The sequence below is a fragment of the Saccopteryx leptura genome, chromosome 13 (genome assembly GCF_036850995.1).
Source record: "Saccopteryx leptura isolate mSacLep1 chromosome 13, mSacLep1_pri_phased_curated, whole genome shotgun sequence".
NCBI classification, from domain to species: Eukaryota; Metazoa; Chordata; class Mammalia; order Chiroptera; family Emballonuridae; genus Saccopteryx; species Saccopteryx leptura.
The window spans coordinates 27,530,897-27,552,807 of record NC_089515.1 but is presented as its reverse complement, the minus strand read 5'-3'; the positions used below and the strand labels follow the sequence as shown (position 1 = coordinate 27,552,807).

The following is a 21,911-nucleotide window of genomic DNA, read 5'->3' as shown; positions in this document are numbered from 1 at the left end:
AGCTAACCAGTCAGGGCTAGATGGATTTAATTTCTCACACTAAATTATATTCAATATCAAATATGAAACAAAGAAAGAAATCTCCAGAAAAGAGGTACAGGGTATGGGCAATCAACTCTTCAATAATTTTCTCCAGGGGCCTGCCCAGGCAGTGGCACAGTGGCGAGCATCAGCCTGGTATGCTGAGGACACGCAGGTTCAACGCCTCAAGGTCACCAGGGAGTGCGGGCTCACCAGCTTGAGTGTGGGGTCGCTGGCTTGAGCATGAGATCATAGACATGACCCCAGGGTCGCTGGCTTGAAGCACAAGGTCACTGGCTTGAGGAAGGGGTCACTGGCTTGGCTGGAGCCCCCGGTCAAGGCACATATGAGAAAGCAATCTAATGAGCAACTAAGGTGCTGCAACTATGAGTTGATGCTTCTCATCTTTCTCCCTTCCTGTCTGTCTCTTTTTTTTTTTTTTTTTTTTTTTTTTTCATTTTTAGAGAGGAGACAGAGAGGGAGAGAGAGAAGGGGGAGGAGGAGGAAGCATCAACTCCCATATATGCCTTGACCAGGCAAGCCCAGGGTTTCGAACCGGCGACCTCAGCATTTCCAGGTCGACGCTTTATCCACTGCGCCACCACAGGTCAGGCCTGTCTGTCTGTCTCTTAAAAAAAGAAAAGAAAAAAAAATCATTTTTTCCAGGGGCCTTCTTAAACTATACATATCTTAAAAATGCATGATAATAAAATCTTAGAATTTTCTAGTAATTTTCCTTTTAAAAACAACTTAGAGTTCCAGCATTGGTGTTTCAGAATTATCTCATAAAATACCTGCTGAAAATTTAGCATCTATCTTACAGCTGAAAAAGTTCAGGTAAAGAAAGGATAGGGGCAGTGTTTGTTTCTGAAAAAAAGAAATCAAAGTTCAGTTTTAAAAGATTCACCTCATTTAAAAAATAACTCCATAGTTTTGCAAAAAACTGTTTTATAACAAACTCTTCATTATCTGATTATAAACTATTCACTTTGTAGATTATCAGTTTTAATCTTATTTTAACTTGCCTCTTACTTGACACCTAAGCCAACTTTACTTTCATGATTATAGGTGATCAAGAAATGCAATGCAATAGCCCCAAATAAAATAAAACCAGAAGAGCTGATCTTTTTTTAAAAAAAAATAAGTCTGTCCCATCTTCCTACCAAGTGAATTATAGATTCCTTAATGTCAGATACCACTTCTCTGTAGTACCCTAAGGGCCTGGTACAATGCCTTTCTCACAGCAGGCCCTACTGTCCATTTGCTAATGATGACTCTTCAGTTACAACTCTCAAATAAATGAATTATACCTTTCCTCCAAACGAGCACCATGCTGCCAACTTCCTTTATTTCCTCTCATTCATCTTTCAAAATGTGATACATATCCCACTCCTTACTTGCTCTTCGCTACCACCCTAGTCCAATTCCCATCATCTCATCTTATAGAGCTTGCCCTTAGATGTTGTCTCTTCTAGTCTACCAAATGATCCATGCCTAAGACTATAATTATACCAATTTTATCATATCCTCTCCATGCTCAAACTTCTACCACGAGGTATGAAGTTTTCTTCCTCATGGCCAAAGGCTTCCTCTCTAAAGAGCCTATTCACACTGCCTGAAATACATAACAAATAAGTTTGCTCTGGACACTCTCTACAGAGGTTTAGTTACTAAGGTACATGTTTGCGCCTCAATGTAACTTGGCATTCACATCCAGTCGCTATACCCCCTGCCCCCACTCCCAGCTAGCCAACACTATATCACCTTTGAGACCCTATTCCACATGAGGGGGCTCTCATTGTCTCCTATACAAGTCTCTTTATCTGAAATCTTAGCATGCTTCTCTAAAAAGCCTAAGAGCACACATTAATCTTGGCCATCTATAGCCTCCTAAAGAAATTATCATTTTTTAAAAAAAATTTTTTTTCCCTGTATTTTTCGGAAGCCGGAAATGGGGAGGCAGTCAGATAGACTCCCGCATGCGCCCGACCGGGATCCACCCGTCACGCCCACCAGGGGGCGACGCCCCGTCCACCAGGGGGCGATACTCTGCCCCTCCAGGGCATCGCTCTGTTGCGACCAGAGCCACTCCAGTGCCTGGGGCAGAGGCCGAGGAGCCATCCCAGCGCCCGGGCCATCCTTGCTCCAGTGGAGCCTTGGCTGCGGGAGGGGAAGAGAGAGACAGAGAGGAAGGAGAGGGGGAGGGGTGGAGAAGCAGATGGGCGCTTCTCCTGTGTGCCCTGGCCGGGAATCGAACCCGGGACTTCCGCACGCCAGGCCGACGCTCCACCACTGAGCCAACCGGCCAGGGCCAAGAAATTATCATTTATATCAGTGTTTTTTAACCACTGGCGGACCAGTCCACCAGAAATTTCATGTGGTCTGCAAAACAGTTAACTGCCCTGATGTTGTATGAAGATCACAGACCCAATGATCTTGGTCAATTCACTTATGCTCAGGGTGGTTTCTGCTGTAGCAGTCCCCAAAATAATTCCCTATTGTCACCGGTCCCCAAGTGTAAAAAGGTAGAAAACAACTGATTTATATCACTAATTTTGACACTTGTATTTTTACATACTCCACAGTAGCTAATGCAAAATTTTGCACTTAGTGGCAGGCACCCAATACATTTTCACTGATTCGATGCTGTTTTGTTTTGATGTTCCTGAAAAATGGGGTTTTGGTCCTATATTTCTATCTTCCTTTATGATTCAGTGTTCATCAGTCAGAACTTGTGGTCCTGAGAATTACAAGCGACTTTTTACCACATTAGCTCTAAGGCCATTCCATCAGGACCACAAAGGAAACTCACTGGAGACACGGCTACTGTTCAGACATAATAGGCCTTTGGTGAGTAAGAAGAATAAAAGCATGCCGTCCCTCCTACTCTGCTGGCTAGGAAATGAACTGAGTTTCTAACAGCTGTAGAATGACAGTATTTTCCTTGTTTGCCAGATCTCCATGAAACCCTGATAACAAGCCTTGTTTTCCTATTTTCAGCTGGGTGACTATTTTGTTAAGCTTTATTACCTGGTAAATTGTCATTCTGTTGGTTATTTCTATATACTATAGGTGAAACTTTTTTTTTTTAAATCATCATTTAGATCCTTTAGAAAGCACTTCAGAAAGCACTGTTTAGAAAACACTTTAGAGCCTGACCAGGCGGTGGCGCAGTGGATAAGAGCGTCGGACTGGAATGCCGAGGACCCAGGTTCAAGACCCCGAGGTCACCAGCTTGAGCGCAGGCTCATCTGGTTTGAGCAAAGCTCACCAACTTGGACCCAAGGTCGCTGGCTCGAGCAAGGGGTCACTAGGTCTGCTATAGCCCTGCGGTCAAGGCACATATGAGAAAGCAATCAATGAACAACTAAGGTGTCACAACGAAAAACTAATGATTGATGCTTCTCATCTCTCCTGTTCCTGTCTGTCTGTCCCTATCTATCTCTCTCTCAGACTCTGTGTCTCTGTAAAAAAAAAAAAAAAGAAAAGAAAGAAAAATACTTTAGAGATGACTGTCCACAGCCTTATTTCATAGACCTGTTACTAACTGTTTTGCATGAGTCTCTCATTTTCATCCGAAGGAGTCACGCAGCTCTTCCCCTGGCATCCCAGGTGATTCCTTAAGAACGGAGGCTGCCTAGGGGTTATTCCTAGTCTTCTGAAACGACAATATGAGGAACTCGTGGAGTACAGTGACCAGATTTTGAGAACAGAAAAATAGAAAGTGTGGTGACTCTTAGCCAGAGCCTTTCACTCATGTGCAATTCATCCCAGCAGCCATACTGCTTGCTGCTTCTGATTGGACTGTCTTATATGAAAAAGAAATGCATTAGGAATAAGATGATAAGAATAAATGCAGGGATCCTTAGAATCTGAATATAAGTATGTGGTCTTACTCTGAGTATTGGGTCCCTCACTGAATCCTAATGCACAGGGGACTATTGTGCCTTCTGTGGATGAACCATATAGTTTACTTAGGTTTACATGAGCCATATCAGAACCTTAATCCTGATATCTCACATTGCAGATTTGACTGATAAATATCATTTATCAAGTTATTGTTGGTCCCTTTTGGGGAGTGAGGCGGTGGCCTAGAAACATGAAGTTCTAGGCGAGGGATAAGCATTCTGTTATAAAGGGCAATGGTCAATGACATTTCACCTCTCCCGCTAATTTTTTTTCTCTTTTCCTTGTAAAACTCTCGTTTTGTTTTTTTTTCTGGAAGGTTCTCTCTTTTTCTTTTATTCCCCTCTCCTTTATTTTTTAGGATATCCAGTGGCCTTGGCTGCATTGATCCTTCTAAGAGATAGCCTTGTTGCCGAGTTGAAATACAATATAAAATACAGGGAGCAATCTAAAACAATCGGAGAGCTTTGGGAAGAGGAGAAAGGGTGACACCTGCTGGAAGAACCAGCAGGGTTCTGACTCCAGCTAGACTCTCCCTGGGAAAGTGTGCATACACCCAGAACTCCCCTAATTACTGGGAAGCAAGGTCCCTTGAAGCACAGCTAGGAACTCCAGGAATCCCAGGTTAAGAATAATAAAATAGCTAATCTTTACTAAGTGCTTACCTTGTGCCAGATGCTTTATATGTATGACCTCATTTATTTCTCACAACTACCCCCAGAATAGGTATTATTGTCCTTGTTTTATAGATAAGGAGGTTGAGGTCGAGACAACTTCAGGAAGAATCCAAACTGTGGATTTGGATTTAAATCTAGGGGTGTCAGAATGTGCATCCCCTAAGCTATACTGTCTGCTTTAAATACATATATATCATTCTATATGGATATAAATTTTATATAATATTATTTTATAATTAAAATATGTAATATTTTTCTCTTATGAATCCCAATGATATTTCTAAAAAGTAAGTAAATAACAACTCAGGGCAGTATGATAAAACAAAACAGATTTCAAACATTATCCCACATGCTCTAAAGCAGGGGTCCCCAAACTTTTTACACAGGAGGCCAGTTCACTGTCCCTCAGACCATTGGAGGGCCGGACTATAAAAAAAAAACTATGAATAAATCCCTATGCACACTGCACATATCTTATTTTAAAGTAAAAAAAAAAAAAACAAAAAAAACAAAACGGGAACAAATACAATATTTAAAATAAAGAACAAGTAAATTTAAATCAACAAACTGACCAGTATTTCAATAGGAACTAGGCTCCTCTCACTGACCGCCAATGAAAGAGGTGCCCCTTCCGGAAGTGCGGCGGGGGCCGGATAGAGGGCCTCAGGGGGCCGCATGTGGCCCACGGGCTGTAGTTTGGGGACCCCTGCTCTAAAGGATTCCAATTCTCCTCCTGATATGTATTGAATCACCAGAGTTTTATTTTCACAGAACAGGAGCAGCTTCACTGCTACACTGAAGGTACTAAGGAAAGAAAGAAACAACGGGATTAAGGATACTAAAGCCCAGGAATGAAGGAGTGTGTCCTACCACTCATGAGCTGAGAGGCTGATCTAAGAGGAACAGCCATTTTCAGTCTTAGAAGTAGACGGGCCATTCCAAGCACTAGACTTGAAAGTCAGGAAGCCTAGACTCAAGTTTATTCAACTATATGTGGTATAAAACAGTACTTTCATTTTTTAGCAACTGTGTTTTCAACCACTAAAATTAATACCTGTTAATGTGGACTGTCATGTAGAGAAAACACAAGGAATTAAAACCATTTCTGTGCCTCATGCTAAACTTCCCAGAGAAAGACAAATTGCATAGGTACCCCAACTTCCCCACCCTTAAAGGCTGGGTGTTCTGATAGGAAGACAGAGAGAGCCCGAAGGATGAAAAGCATAAAAGGCAAGGGAGCTGGAGAGTCAGCGGTATTCCCTGGCAGCAGCGAATCAGAGAAGAGGAGGAGACAGAACCACCGATACCCAGCACATGTCTTCCGACAGCCCTTCCCTATGTATCCCCCCTGCCCTGTAACTTCTTCCCTTGAGTTCCACTTGCATCATGAACTCATCAGGCTTAATTGATTAAGAGCTAGTCAAAATAAGATCTACAGATTCCAGGACCCAACCTGACCCTGATACAGGTGATGCACGCCAGGGTCTCCTTGTGAATCTGGGACTCCTGAGGTACATTTTTTTTTTTTACAGAGACAGAGAGAGAACCAGAGATAGGGATAGATAGGGACAGACAGACAGGAACGGAGAAAGATGAGAAGCATCAATCATCAGTTTCTCATTGCGATATCTTAGTTGTTCACTGATTGCTTTCTCATGTGTGCCTTGACCGTGGGCCTTCAACAGACTGAGTAACCCCTGCTCAAGCCAGCGACCGTGGGTCCAAGCTGGTGAGCTTTTGCTCAAGCCAGATGAGCCTGCGCTCAAGCTGGCGACCTCGGGGTCTCAAACCTGGGTCCGACGCTCTATCCACTGCGCCACCGCCTGGTCAGGCCTGAGGTGCATTTTAACTTTAAAACATGTTCAGAACACATGAGACAAGTCTTTCCATGGAAGGCATTCAGCTGAAAATCTCTCCTTTTAGTACCTAAGACTTGACTGCCTAAGATGTAATTATGAAACAAAAATGCTACTTTCAGAAGCCACATCCTCAATTCCACTGCATATTCCTGTACAGTATATTCTTACCCCAACTATCTTCTCCTGGAGCCAGATGTGAGAAAGGACAAGTCCATGCCATCCACATCCTTGGCACAGCTCTGAGGAGGCCCTTCTCCACACCCTTTGACTGGGCGATGTGGATCACAGCCCTCCAATGGGAGGTGACAGGGACAGATAAGGTTTCTTGCTATAACATGTCGATCTATTTCTGCCTGTCTTCCCAACACTGGTTAGCAAGGAGTCTCAATGTAAAGTGATGTGCAAGAAACTCTCAAAATAGATTTTGAGATTAAGGTCAAAATCCAGTATTTTCTTTCTTACTGACCAAGGGCTAAGGACGCGTGTAAGATTTCTCCCTCTCCCCACCTCTTCTCTCTCTCTCTCTTTTCTCTCTCTCTCTCATATGTGCATAGCGTTTAACCCTACTTGCTCAAAAGAGCAAGTAACAATATTAATAATATATTCAATAAATTCTACCATTGTGATGACTGCTCTCTGAGTCATCACAAAATTGCACTGATCACTATCTGTTAGCATGTGGAACACTACCGGGGTCTACGCTTATGCAGAAATGCATAGACGTCATCAGTATACTTGTTGAGAGAGTTTATAGCAGGGGTCCCCAAACTTTTTACACAGGGGGCCAGTTCACTGTCCCTCAGACCATTGGAGGGCCAGACTATAAAAAAAACTATGAACAAATCCCTATGCACACTGCACATATCTTATTTTAAAGTAAAAAAACAAAATGAGAACAAATACAATATTTAAAATAAAGAACAAGTAAATTTAAATCAACAAACTGACCAGTTTTTCAATGGGAACTATGCTCCTCTCACCAACCACCAATGAAAGAGGTGCCCCTTCCGGAAGTGCGGTGGGAGCCGGATAAATGGCCTCAGGGGGCCGCATGCGGCCCGCGGGCCGTAGTTTGGGGACCCCTGGTTTATAGTCTACCTGTAGAAGTTCACATGTCTATCAGAATGCAAGAAATGAAAAATACTTGGAATACCATTGAAACCTGGCTATGATGATCCATTTTAAACTACCTTTAAACTTCTGATGAGAATTTTAATAACATTACCTAATGTAGAATAGTATAATGGGGTTATTTTATATCTGTCTCTTAATTTCCATTCCACAATTTTTGTCATTAATACATTAATAAACAGTTATGTAGTTAGCAGAGCAATATTAGTTTTTACAAGAAAAAAGACAAATATAGTCTGCAGCATGGTCACAGCACGGGGCACTAGAAGAAGAACACAAGCAACTGTATCAGTCAGTGTCGTCCCAATACGCCATGGCTGTGGGGTTGATCCCAAGTCAGGGCACATATAAGAATCAACCAATTAATGCATAAATAAGTGGAACAACAAATCAATGTTTCTCTTCCTGTTTCTCTCTCTCTCTCTCTCTCTCTCAAATCAATAATAATAATAAAAAGAATACTGGACTTGTAATCAGATGATAGACCTTCACATTCTGAGGCCAAAACTTCTATCTGCAGGTAACACTGTTTGAATTTCATTTTCATCATTTATTAAATGCAGTTAAATACTCACTTTGCTACCTCCCAGGTCTCTGTTGAAGACCAAATGAGAATTTATTTGTGAGGAAATACTGTGGAAATTGTACAACGCTGCTAACATATGAGTCATTGTCTTTGTCAGCGCTCTCTCGGGATTGCTGAGGGCCTTCCAGAGGTTAGCCACTTAGAAAATTTTCAAAAAAAGATCTAGTTGTCAGAATGGACCAACTCCACCAAGCTAATTTTAAACAGTGTACTCCTGATGATCAACTTACCTCGATGGAGGGAAAGACTGTTCAATTCCTGGGATGTAAATTCACAGACACAGACAAACAGCCTCTCTCCCTCTTTTAGGCTGGGAATGGTCAAAACTTCCACAAAACTACTGGGGAACTGTCCTGAAAATAAAGGAAAACATTTCCAGTAATGAAATTTCTTTTTATGTCTGTGTACCAGGATACAAATCTTTTTTCAGGTCCATTTATGAGGCCCAATTAAAAACTGATGGAGTAAGAACACAGAGAATGCAATTCGATAAGCATTTACTGGGTGTCACTCTATGCAAGGCACACTGCAGAGGGAAAAACAAGGAAGACAGTCTGGGCCCTCGAAGATCTGAAAATCTAGTTCAGACATAAACAAAAATTCAATTCTAAAATCTAGTGTCACAACATAGGTACACAAGTTGCTACGGGATTTCAGAGATGGGAGAGAATGAATCAGGAAGAACATGAAAAAGCAGAGTCTAAAGATGGGAAGGGTTTCAAAAGGTAGTGGTAGAGAGATACAGCCTGTAGCTGGAAAGCATCGTGTTTAACTGACTCTACCTTCTAAATATCGCTGGTATCCGTCTACCCTCCTCCAGACCCACCGCCTTGGTCCAAGCCATCAGCAGCTCTCACCGAGATTATGGCAACAACCTCCCATTCCGCCTCCCCGCTTCCAGTTCTGCCCCTTTTATCATCCTTCCTCTGTAGCTGTGAGCTCCTAAAAATCTGATTAAAGTATTTTTTAACATTAATAACTCTTTATTTAAATGTTCCAAGGATCCCAAACACCATTTAAAAATCAAAACTGCAAAGCTCTTTATTTAATAAAAGACATAAAAACCTCATAATGTGTATCACAGTTCCCGATGCAGATTTATAAACTCTTTATTACAAAGGCGCAGAAATCATCTGAGACCTCAGATATCTACCCTAGAGCACATTAATGTTTCACTACTAATGTGCAACTTAATACAAATATCCAAGCTCATAGTACAGTTTTCCAATAACTCATCAGGAAATATAGTCTTTCTACAAATAATTAAGAGAAATACTGGACTTGAAGAGCAATATAGGCATAACAAAGGGAACCTGAAAATTTCTGCAAGGGTAGTTATATTTCTTGACAGAAGTTATCATTTTAACTGTGAACACCGACTACCTACAACAAGCACACTGTACCCAGCTTTGTCAAAGAACAAAGTGAAATGAGCAACTTCTTTTTTTCTTTTTAAAGGTTCAGATTCTTTATCAAATTTTGGGGGTGACATTGGTTAATAAAATTATATAGGTTTCAGATGTACAATTCTATAAAACATCATCTGTATATTGAACTGTGCGTTCACCACCCCAAGTCAAATCTCCTTCCATCACCATTTACCTCCTGTATAACCCTCTTCCACCTCCGAGCAACTTCTAACAAGCTAAAAAAATACTTTTCGTAAGCTCTGTATGAAAGCAGTAGTGAGATCATTTATAGATGATGCTATCATTCCATCAGTTTTCAGTCTTTAGAAATATTATGGCCCTGGCTAGTTAGCTCAGTGGTAGAGCATCGGCCAGGTGTGTGGAAGTCCCAGGTATGATTCCTGGTCAGGGCACACAGGAGAAGTGACCATCTGCTTCTCCACCCCTCCCCCTTCTCTCTCTCTCTCTTTCCTCGTTCTGTAGCCATGGCTCAAATGCTTCAAGCAAGTTGGCCCTGGGTGCTGAGGATGGCTCCATGGCCTTGCCTCAGGTGCTAAAATAGCTCAGTTGCTGAGCAATGGTACAGCAGCCCCAGATGGGCAGAGCATCACAGGGTAAGGGGCTTGCTGGGTAGATCCTGGTTGGTGAGCATGCAGGAGTCTGTCTCTCTGCCTCCCTGCTTCTCACCCTCTCACTTAAAATATACGTAGAGGGGAAAGACAGGCAGCTTTAATACATTTGGGCCAACCATGGATCTAGAAAAAGTGAACAGGCTGCATCACACTCCCTTTAATAAGCGTTAAAAGAAGACAGCCAGAGAAAACAAAGTGGAGAAAACCTTACGTTCCATCCACTAGAGATAAAAACTGGCAGTGAAAGGCTATGGCAAATAGAAGGGGGGTTCCGAAAAGAGGAATAATGCATATCTTCAGAAGAGAAATAATGATGCTGAATACAAGGGATAAAAAGGGGAGGCGGCCCTGGCCGGTTGGCTCAGCAGTAGAGCATCGGCCTAGCGTGCGGGGGACCCGGGTTCGATTCCCGGCCAGGGCACACAGGAGAAGCGCCCATTTGCTTCTCCACCCCTCCGCCGCGCTTTCCTCTCTGTCTCTCTCTTCCCCTCCCGCAGCCAAGGCTCCATTGGAGCAAAGATGGCCCGGGCGCTGGGGATGGCTCTGTGGCCTCTGCCTCAGGCGCTAGAGTGGCTCTGGTCGCAACATGGCGACGCCCAGGATGGGCAGAGCATCGCCCCCTGGGGGGCAGAGCCTCGCCCCTGGTGGGCGTGCCGGGTGGATCCCGGTCGGGCGCATGCGGGAGTCTGTCTGACTGTCTCTCCCTGTTTCCAGCTTCAGAAAAAAAAAAAAAAAAAAAAAAAAAAAAAAAAAAAAAAAAGGGGAGGCAAGGGATGGGGAAGAAACGAATAGAAAACTGGGCGGCGGCCCTGATATCTAACCACTGCAATCTTTTCAAGGAACCATTAAGGAGAGATGGAATGATAACAGACATTCTCTCCTTGCTGGCAGAAATCACAGTAAATAATACATATGGAAAACACAGGAAGATTCTGAAGTTTTTTGACTTGGGCTTCCCATTCAAGCTTTCTTTTCAATATGGAAAGAAGGGAGGGCTTGAGGTCCGTTTTGTACATGAAGAATTATGAGCCTCTTACCTGTAACATCCTCTTTCTTTCCTAAAAGCCAAAATTCATCCACCACTGCCAACACCTCAATAATATCTCCCACAAAGAGCGGCAGTTCTTCTGATACGCTAGGGCAGAAGTCAAAGATGGCTCGAACCACTGAGCCAGCCTCCATGTTTTCTAACCTGAAGAGAAAGGCCAAAATAAATAAATATTTAAGACAATGTAACATAGAACATATAGAGCATGACAAAGCTTAAAATATAAAGATACTTCTACTAAGGTCAAAGCTAGGCAAATAAAAAACTATACTTAAAAAATTAAAGGAGGCTCTGGCCAGTTGGCTCAGTGGTAGAGTGTCAGCCTGGCGTGCGGGGGACCTGGGTTCGATTCCCGGCCAGGGCACATAGGAGAAGCGCCCATTTGCTTCTCCACGCCCCCCTCCTTCCTCTCTGTCTCTCTCTTCCCCTCCCGCAGCCAAGGCTCCATTGGAGCAAAGATGGCCCGGGCGCTGGGGATGGCTCCTTGGCCTCTGCCCCAGGCGCTAGAGTGGCTCTGGTCGCAGCAGAGCAACGCCCTGGAGGGGCAGAGCATCGCCCCCTGGTGGGCAGAGCGTCGCCCCTGGTGGGCGTGCCAGGTGGATCCCGGTCGGGCGCATGCGGGAGTCTGTCTGACTGTCTCTCCCCGTTTCCAGCTTCAGAAAAAAAAAAAAAAATTAAAGGAGTCTAATTTATTTATATTAAAAATTATAATTTCCTCATACATTTTTTATTTGATTCTCAAAGTCATTCTGGAATTGAACCAAAAAAAGTGAACTATACCTGCAAGTTATAGAAAAACAGAAAAACTTGGGAAATATGGACTTTTCAATATGCCTGAAGAGGGCAATCAGGAAATGAACATTTTTCAAGTACCAGGAAACAGGGTATTTTTAAAATACGGAATTTAAAAAGTAGGGATTTTAAATATGGCACTTCATTTATTCCCTATAACCATCTTAAAAATTAGGCTACTGAGGCTGAGCAGGTTAGAAAGCCGATTTGTCCAAGCTCAGAGTCAGTTCAGAGCAGCAGGGCCAAGTCTGAGACAGGGCATCCAACTACTACCTTCTGAGATTGTGTCTGGAGGAAAAAAGGAACATGATGTAAAGAACAGCAACAGGACCACGCCTCAATGGCTGAGATCTCAAACATACTGAAAAAGTAAAAATTCATAAAAAAAAACAAAAATGGGCTATGCGAATGGCACTTCCAGACAAGATTTTATACACTACACCAGCTCAAGGATGCGTTTTTGGTTCAAAGCCATCATGGCCCAATCTTACATAGTATTCTTGTACTACCACCGTGCCTGTGCTATAACAAGATGATGTGTCCGTTACTTTGACATATGTGGTCAGGGAGCCTAAGCACATATTTAAGCAATAGAAACGGAGGAAATAAATAGAGGGCATATGCCCGCCTGTAAACATTCAGCCATGATTAGCTACATGTCTCCCTGGGTCTTTCATGTCCAGACCCCAAGTCTATTTTTCTTTACTTGTCAAATATTCATTTGGTGTTGGGACAGATGAGGATTCTAACTTTCATCATAGAACTACAATCAAATCAAAAAGCACTAACTGCCTAATTACGAAAAAAGAGATGGTTCTAGCTATTAAGTTTATAATCTAAAAAACAATGATATGGACAAACACGTCAAGCATATGATAAATAGTTCAGTAGATTAATTCAGAGTACTGATAAGATTTTAATAAATCTTGCATAATATATATTTTGCAACACAAACATTACATATTTAATTTGTACTTCTGAGTAAAAACTTAACATCTTTGTGTTACTGGGACTTTTTCTATAATGACATGACTTGGGTCTATAGTGGAAAAGAGAAGTGGCTAGTAACATTTCCCACATCCCCTGCCCTCTCCTACCACATATTTTCCTTAAGAATAAAAAAACAAAACACTAACTATAATCATACACCAAGGAGGCAGCATAATGTGAATGCAGAGTTTGAGGCTTCCAGAGTCAGAGACCAACGTTGAAATCCCAGCTCCACTCTTTATTAGCTATTTCACCTTGGACATATTATATAAATAAGCCCTCTAGGCTTTAGTTTCCTTATTCAAAGAAATGGAGATAATCATACTTTCATATCATCAAGAGAATAACAATAATGATAAAATGATAATAAAATAATCATGCCTAATATTTAATGAGGATTTACTATGTGCCATTCATTGTATTATGTACTTCCTTCACTGAGTCTTCACAACAACCTGATTATATATTATTAGTTCCTATTTTACATGTGAGGACACAGGTTCAAAGAGGTGATGTCATCTGGCCAAGGTGACACAGTAAGTCAGAGATAGAATTTGGAACTCAGATCTGTCTGTCTCCAAATCCTAAGGCAGGGCTGGTACAATAGGAGTGCCATAAATGTTAGCAATTATTACTACACAATCATTTCCATAGTCAGCTACAAGCTCAAATCTGTGTCACTGATAGGGAATCACTAGAGAATACTATTTCAAGTATAGAAACACTACAGACTTTACCATTTCAACATGTCAAAACTTGGTTAATTTGGACCATGCTTAAAAATAGACACAGTATGTATCTCTGCTTTTTTCAAAAGAAGACACTACACATGAGTTACTCTTTGGCCGATGGCTGCGAGTTCATTATGAAAACCATACATTACTGTACCTTGTTGTAACATGTAACACCAGTACTGTAGGTCTTTCTCTTTTGATGGCAGCCTTCCCTCTGCTATCAGTTTATCTCCTCTGTCAACTTTTCCAACCTCTTCCTAGATGGCTGTTTATAATCTACTGGGCAGGGGAGACCATACATACACCGCCAAAAACATCAAACGTTCTCAGAAAAATAAAAAGTAAACAAGCCCTAAATGAGAGGCCAACAAAGTCTTCTGTGGTGGTAAAATACATGTGTTAGTGCTAGAGTTTTTCAACAGTTATTTTTTATGTGCTCTGAGGCCCTGTTCTTAGTTTCTGGCTGTCTTCCAAAGGGCTGAAGTTGCCAGATGTCCGATTTCCACATAAGGGTGGTGGCATAAATATTTTTTTCTAAAACAAACATAATATTTTGTAAACCTCTTAGCCATTTTTACATCATTAAATCAACTCAAGATTGGTACAAGGATATTATTTTCCTCCTACTACATTTTCTCAAATTCCATTTCACTCTCATATTAAATATATACCTTGTTATCTAAAATACCAAGCAAAGAAAGCCCCTGCCAGATAGCTCAGTTAGTTAGAGCATCATCCTGAAGCTCAGAGGTCGTCAGTTTGATCCCTGCTCAGGGCACATACAGGAACAGCTCGATGCTCCTGTCTCTCTTTCTCCCTTCCTCTCTTGCTGAAATCAATAAATAAAAATGTAAAAATAAAATAAAATACCAAGTAAAGAATTGGTATAAACCCTGTAGGATTACTTAGAGAGCTACTCTATCACACCGACGAGTAACCTTTGCCATCTGAAAGAGTTAAAGCTTCTCCCTGAGAACTTCTTCGCTTTACCAGAAAATGACTCAGAAGCAGAGGAGGGTCTGGCTCAATAAATTCTTTTACTGACTGACCTCCTACCCTATTGGGATGAGTGTGTAATCGTCAAGGGATACACACCCTGGAAGGACGCTGAAGTCACAGCCTGGCTGAATTACAGAATTCATGCAAGAGACCAGAAAGGATATCTTAATGTCCTCTGTTTTACATGGAATAGCGTGAATTTCATCTCAGTCTTCTCTGTTCATAGAATACACTATGAAAAGCCACTATAATTGTTCCTATCTGGCTCATTTTAGAAGCCTGAACATATATTTTGAAACAATCGTAAATAGCTTATATAAGCTGTTCCACCAACTCCAGATGGAAGTCAAAAGAAGTGCAGAGGAAACCAGAGCACAGATGGGCTTGAGAGAAAGCAGAGAAAAGAACTGCCTACGCGGCATGGTGTCACAGACGTCAGAGTCGGCTGTGAAAACAACACCTTCTTCTCTCACTGCATGTCCACGTTTGCAGAGTCACTCTGCACTGGAGCTATAAAGATCCTTAATTCTTTACCCTGTAGAATGTGACCCTCTATAAGGAAGGAGACTTTCGTATGTTTTGTTCACTGGTCTACAGCAGTGCTCAGCACATGCAACACACTCAAATATTTGGTGAGCAGAGCATTTATTGAACTTTAGAAAAATATATGAAACCCTTCATAGCAAAATCTTTCCTTCCACTTTTCTAAAATTAAATCATTTCTTCTCCACAAATACTGTTACTTTCCAGCTTGCAAAACAGTGTCATATAAATCTTCCAGATCAAACATTAAAATCTTAGACTTCTCCACTTCATCCTCTGCAGCCGGCAGATGGTACACTAATGGCAACAACTATCATTTGAGAACCTAAAACATGCCGGACACTGAGCTAGGAGCTTGTATCATCACTCCACTGCAAGGTAGGGACCAAGGCACGAGAGTCAGGGCGCATGGGTTCAAATCCCAGGGCTACTGATATGCAATATACTTAACTCTCTAGTTAAGCCAGAACCAGAGCTCAGATCTGTCTGCCTCCAATGCCCATGTTATTTTTACTATAAACATTGCTTCTCTTAAATCTTAATTGATTCTTCCTTCAAAATTTTCTAGACTTTCATTTTCATCTCTTTGGTTCTCCAAAATTTTATTATAAAAAGTTTCAGTGAATTGAAAAAAATTTTACACCCATCTCTGAGATTCCACTATTTATATCTTAGAGCAGTCGCTTTAATCACTTATCGTCTTATCATTTTATCTGTCAACTCATGTTATTTTTGATGCATTTCAAATAGTGTTTTATTTTATTTTTGATGCATTTAAAAATAAACCACAGACATTTCCCCTGTACTTCAGCATGTCCATCTTAACTAGAGTTGATTACTTGTTTATAGAGTTTTTCTGAAAGTACCCTTTCCTCTCTTCTTGGCCAAAGATATAATATTGGTCAGTGAACCTGGTTAATCTTTTAAACCATTAATTTTTGTTCAGTTGCTTAAGAATTTACAAGACCTTTGTATTTTCCCCTATTCAACAAATATTTATCAAGTTAAATGGAGTCAAATTCCTATGTAGGCTAGAATTTTGGCCCTGGTGGGTAGGCTGATCATCTGATGACCCTTTAACCCAGTATTCTTTAAACGTTTATTCCCTAATCCTGTTGGTGGCTGACAAGAGCATTTAGACTCTCCTCTATTGTCCTAAGGCTAAGCAACCAGACTCTTATCCCAAAGTACCTACCCCACACAGGAAAAACAAAACCCAGCAGATAGCCTGACCACTGACCACTAATCTTAGAAGGAGGTTCTTAGGCTGATTTTAGAGAGAGACTGCCTGGATTATAAACCATAACTGGTCTTGGAGGGGTATAAAAATACTATTATATCAGAGACTAAGGCAATCTAGCCAAGAACCCTTTTTAATCCAGATTTTCTAAACTTGTCTGGCACAGTACCCTTTTTTTTTAGGTCAAACTTCAAATGTTTTTAAACCATATCTTACCCCACTTACTCATACATAGTCCTCAGTGCAGTCCTACCCAATCAAAACACTCTCTGCCTCATAAAGCTCTGTCCTGTCCAGAACCTTTTTTGTTTATTTGCTATTTCTTTTGTCCATGGGGGGGGGGGGGTCTTCCTGTCTTTCCACACATTTAAATACTCCCCACTCTCCACTTCCTCCAGTGATGGCCCCTCTCCTCCCCAACCCTCCTCACCATTCATGTTTCAGCTCCTACAAGCCTTACCTCAGCCTGTAGATCTGTGAGACATCACACTGCACATGTCAAAGGTAAAACCATGAGAGTAAAGGTATTCATACTCAGAAATAAAATAACATTTAAAAATGTGAATCATGCAACCTGAGTCCTTTTTTTTTTTTTTTTTAAGATTTTATGTATTCATTTTAGAGAGGAGAGAAAGAGAGAAGGGGGGAGGAGTAGGAAGCATCAACTCCTATATGTGCCTTGACCGGGCAAGCCCAGGGTTTCAAACCCGCCACCTCAGCATTCCAGGTCGATGCTTTATCCACTGCGCCACCCCAAGAGCCCTTTAAGAGATGAATGGATAAACAAGATGCAGTGTATACATATCATGAAATATTATTCAGCCTTTAAAAGGACAATCTGACACATGCTATAACAGGAATGAACCTTGAGGACATTATGCTAAGTCACAAATAGACTAACACTATCTATATAATTTCACTAACATGAGGTGTCAAGAAGTAGTCAAGTTCATAGAAACAAAAAGTAAAAGGGTGGTTACCAGGGGGCAGGGGAGGGGAATGGGTCCAGTTTCAGTTCTGAAAATGGTCGGTGGTGAGGGCTGCACAGCAATATGAGCGCACTTGATGCCAGAGAAATGTACCCTTACAATGGTAAAATGGTCAATTCTATGATATGTTTATCACAATAAAAAGATTTTTCCAAATGTATGTCATAAAATGTAAGAGGATATAAAAGAAGGCCTGGGAAACTTCAGTAATGTTTAAGAAGCAACATATCTACAAGTTTGGACATACTTTACTAAATATCTCCTGAGATCACAAACTATAAACATTTACCCTGCCACAAACTATAAACATTTACCCTGATAGATCTGTTATCAAACAACAAAACAAGTCATATCCAATGCAGCCTTTAGAGAAGAGGTCTGAACCTGGGACAGACTGAGGACCCTGAATGACAAGCAGGTGCTGTCTCACACTTCCTCTCCCAGGTCTGTCCCCCACACTCCCCACCCTAGCCCCCAAGAACCCCACCGAGGCGCTGCCGGTCTCTGGCTTCCAGCTGGGCTCAGACAATGGGTGACCCCAGCAGGAGGTCTGAAGGTAGAGGGCGGTGAGGCTGAGGCATTTAATCCCCTGGTCCCATCATGCTGGGCTGTGAATTGGCTACTTAGTTCTACTAGAGGCCACAGCTCCTTCAGAAGGCCCCCCACAAACAGCTCCTCTCCTGAGTCAGGTAACCACCGGTTCCCTGGCCCTCAGGCCTGGGGTGGCTCTCTTGCTAGCCCTGGGGTACAGTATAATTCTTTGTTATTTCCTCCAAAATTTGTCCATTCCATTTTAAGTAGGACCTCCTCAAATTACCCAATTTTGGTCTGCCTTCTACAGTGTGCTGGGCCCCTGATGGATACATGCCCAAAAGGATTTTTAGGATTTATGAGAACCATCCTTGAAAACAAAATAGGGAGAGTATAGGAAACTACAAAATTAGTTTCCTAAACCTACCATTCTAAATCTAGGCAAGAGACAGAGCTAGAGATATACGTATCAAAGGCTTTAAAAAGTATATATTTAGAAAAATACTGATGCCTGGGTCGCCCTCTCCCAAAACTACCCCCACTTTTGATGAGTTTGTTCCATAGGACTCAGACTCTAAATTCTCATTGTGAAATTCTGAGCAGTCTATTATACCACTAGAAAAGTAGGGTACAAAGTGCGAGAGATTAAAAAATTTACTATATTCTTTCAGAAAGCAATGATGACATTTTCTACATTCTTCTTAATATTTCCAATTCATAACAAGTCTAAATCCAAGACTCCCAGAAAAAACATCTGGAGGGTCCCGTGTCATCTGCTCCCACAGAGCGTTGCCGGGGAGCAGGGGTACCTCCACCCACCCGAGGGGCAGGGGGACGTGCTCTTTGCGGGGACTCTGCAGTATGGCTTCCTCCAGAGGAACATGCTTTTGTGAGCTTTGGGAAATTTCCATGTCTTGGAACTGAAATCTCCAGAAAACATTATCTTTTGGGAATGGGAATCCATTTTTAAAATTTCAAGCCCTAGCAATGAGAATATTTAATCACAAGAAGAACAGCATAGTTTTCTTATTCTTGACGATATAGGGCTAAAAAGAAGTCTCTTTCCTTCATGTGATAGGATAGAAGGTGTCATAAAATGAAGTCTAAACTTTTTCAGGAAGGAAATGTGAAAAGCTAGGAAAACAGCATTTCCTCCTCTGGTTTGTGTCACTGGAGCTCATTTTGGACAGAAGGTCAGCAGTCACTAACAGGTAATTACTCTGAGAACTTGCAGCGGGTGAAGAGGAAGAGAAGAACTCATCTTGACTGTGCTCCCCGTCCCCCCCCCCCCCAGGCTGAGGAGTGAGGCTTGTGCCCAGTGTCCTCCTCCAGCCTCTTCAGCCTACCCCCGCCCTCCTGATGACAGCAACACTGATTCATGTCCTTCGGTTAAACAGGCTACGGAATGTAGGACTGTAAGAGAAAATGAAAGCCTGTCTGTCTTACTTAGGTGGGATGATCCAAGAAATGAGGGAAGAAAAGGAAAGGAATCTGCTCTCATAAACTGTCTTACAATTTATATTAGATTTTGCTTCTTTCAAACGTTCCAAGTTGGAAAGCAATAACTGCAACAGACAGAACAAGATGTACATCAGAATTTCTGCCAGTTATGAATGGACCCATTGGTCCTTTTCAGAATTTAAACTGAACAGCTCTTAATTAAAACACCCAAATACATATATATTTAAACTAAGGAAGTTTCAAGATTGATTCTTATGGTATAGCCGTTTTCACCAACATAAGGATTCTACCCTTACCTCCCACCCCAACATTAAGTTGCTGCTTTTAAAAAATTTGTTTATGAACCTCTACATCAATTTTGTCTTTTGATTAAACTGCACTAGTGGAGGAAGTTTCCAAGACCTACAAAATTTTAAGAAATTGACAGTAAAGAAACATGTTCAAATGGGGTAACCTAAGAGTTCCTTAAATACTCTCTCAGATTCACATTTCTGATTCATGAATCTCAATTACGGAGGAAATTAAAGAATCACTGACTCATAAGTAAATACGTGGACATGTCTGAGCTAAGCAGCTTAGTGACACATTAACACTAACAGCTTCCCTACACTACACATGTAATACATGCCCAGATAATTCATACGATAGCAGTTGCAGAAGTGCAGAGTCAGGTAAAACTAAAATGAAACTTTAGGGTGAGGCTGCATCTAGCAAGGAGCCCAACACGTGAAAACAGGCAGCGTTTCAGACAGTTTCCAGGAGAGGCCAAGAACATTTACTAACCCAGGGTTCCAAGCTAGGAGGATAAATGTTACCGAGATCCGGCGATAGGCATCTTGTTTCTTTTCCTTATCTGTTTGAAGTACGTACAAGCTAGTTTTTTCTGCTAAAGAAGATTAAAAAGGACAGGGGGAGTGTCTCTGCCCTTCAGCCTCTCTTACAGTATTAAAGAATTCTTGGTATTTTAGAAGACTCAGGAAAGGAATTCAGAAAAGTAACAATTTGGAGGAAAAAAAATAAGGAGAAAAAAAACTGTGCAATTGGAGTTTAAAATAACTTCATCCTCAGGGTGGTGATTTAGATCATTTTAAGGAGCACCAACATCCAAGCACCTGGAAAACAGGGACCAGTAGCTTTATACAAACAACTGACAAAAACGAAAACTTGCCATTTATAGAAACTAGAAAGGAAACTTGGAAGGAAAATGTTTACACGGAATCTTCCAGTTTCTATTCAAGATGTACCAGAGAGTTCTGCCCAGACACCGCAAACCCAATGAATTGAATGGAGGATTCCTCAGAAAGTGTCGTGACAAGAATTTAATGTCCTGGATCAGGATGTTCAAACCTAAAATTCAACAATGAAAAGGTTCACCTGATATAAAAGAGATCTCTAACAGAAGAGAAGAGGCAGCATTAAAATGTAAAGAAAATAATATATTTATATGGATATCAGATATAGGGCTATTCAAATTCTCCATTTCTTCCTGTCTCAGTTTTGGTAAATTGTGTATTTCAAGAAATTTGTCCATTTAATCCAAGCTTAAATGTGCTGCATAAAGTTGTTCACAATATTCCTTTATTAACCCTTTAATATCTGTATGATCTATAATATTGGAAATTTGTGTTTTCTCTCCTTTTTTCTTAGTCTTGCTAGGGCATTATCAATTTTGTTGATCTTTTCCAAGAACCAACTTGTGGTTTTATGAAATGTCTATTGTTTTTCTGTTTTCTATTTCACTGACTTCTATTATTTTTGTTATTTCATCTTTCAACTTTAGGTTTAATTTGTTCTTTTTCTCATTCTTGTGAATACCTGTATAACAGATTTTAAACCCTTCTTACTATCTAATACAAGCATCTAAAGTTATAAATTTCCCTCTAAATACTGCTTTATCTGCATCCTAGATTCTAATGTAGGGCCTTCTTTTTCATTCAACTAAAAATGTTTTCTAATTTTCCATATGATTTCTTCTTTTAACTCTAGGTTATTTATAAATAAGTTATTTGCTTTTCAAATAGTTCAAATATCCAGAGATCTTTCTGTTATTAATTTCTAGTTTAATTGTGCTGTGGTCAGAAAATATATCTTGTATTATTTTAAGTATTTTTAATTTATTGAGATGCTTTATGCTCCTAGTGAGCGCTCTATGTTTACTTAGATAGAATATATATTATGCAGTTGTTAAGAATAGACTTCTATAATTATCAGTTAGGTTAAGGTGACTGATGGCATCATTCAGATCATATATATCCTTGCTGATTTTTAGGCTTTTCCTTGTATTTTTTTTTTTAATTTTTTGTATTTTGCCTAAGGGAACGGGGAGGCAGTCAGACAGACTCCCACATGCCCCTGACCGGGAT

The 21,911-nt window shown here is 41.0% G+C and overlaps 1 protein-coding gene across 1 annotated transcript in view; it reads right to left on the bottom strand.

Annotated features, from left to right (window-relative positions):
- DNMBP (dynamin binding protein) overlaps positions 1–21,911 on the bottom strand; it is a 119,418-nt gene that overhangs the window by 78,999 nt on the left and 18,508 nt on the right. Inside the window, exons 2-3 of the mRNA XM_066355536.1 lie at positions 11,259–11,413; positions 8,411–8,533 (exon numbers count right to left, since the gene is read on the bottom strand). Coding sequence (XP_066211633.1) covers positions 8,411–8,533; positions 11,259–11,403 — 268 coding nt within the window. The 5' untranslated portion in view covers positions 11,404–11,413. The remainder of the gene's footprint in view (positions 1–8,410; positions 8,534–11,258; positions 11,414–21,911) is intronic.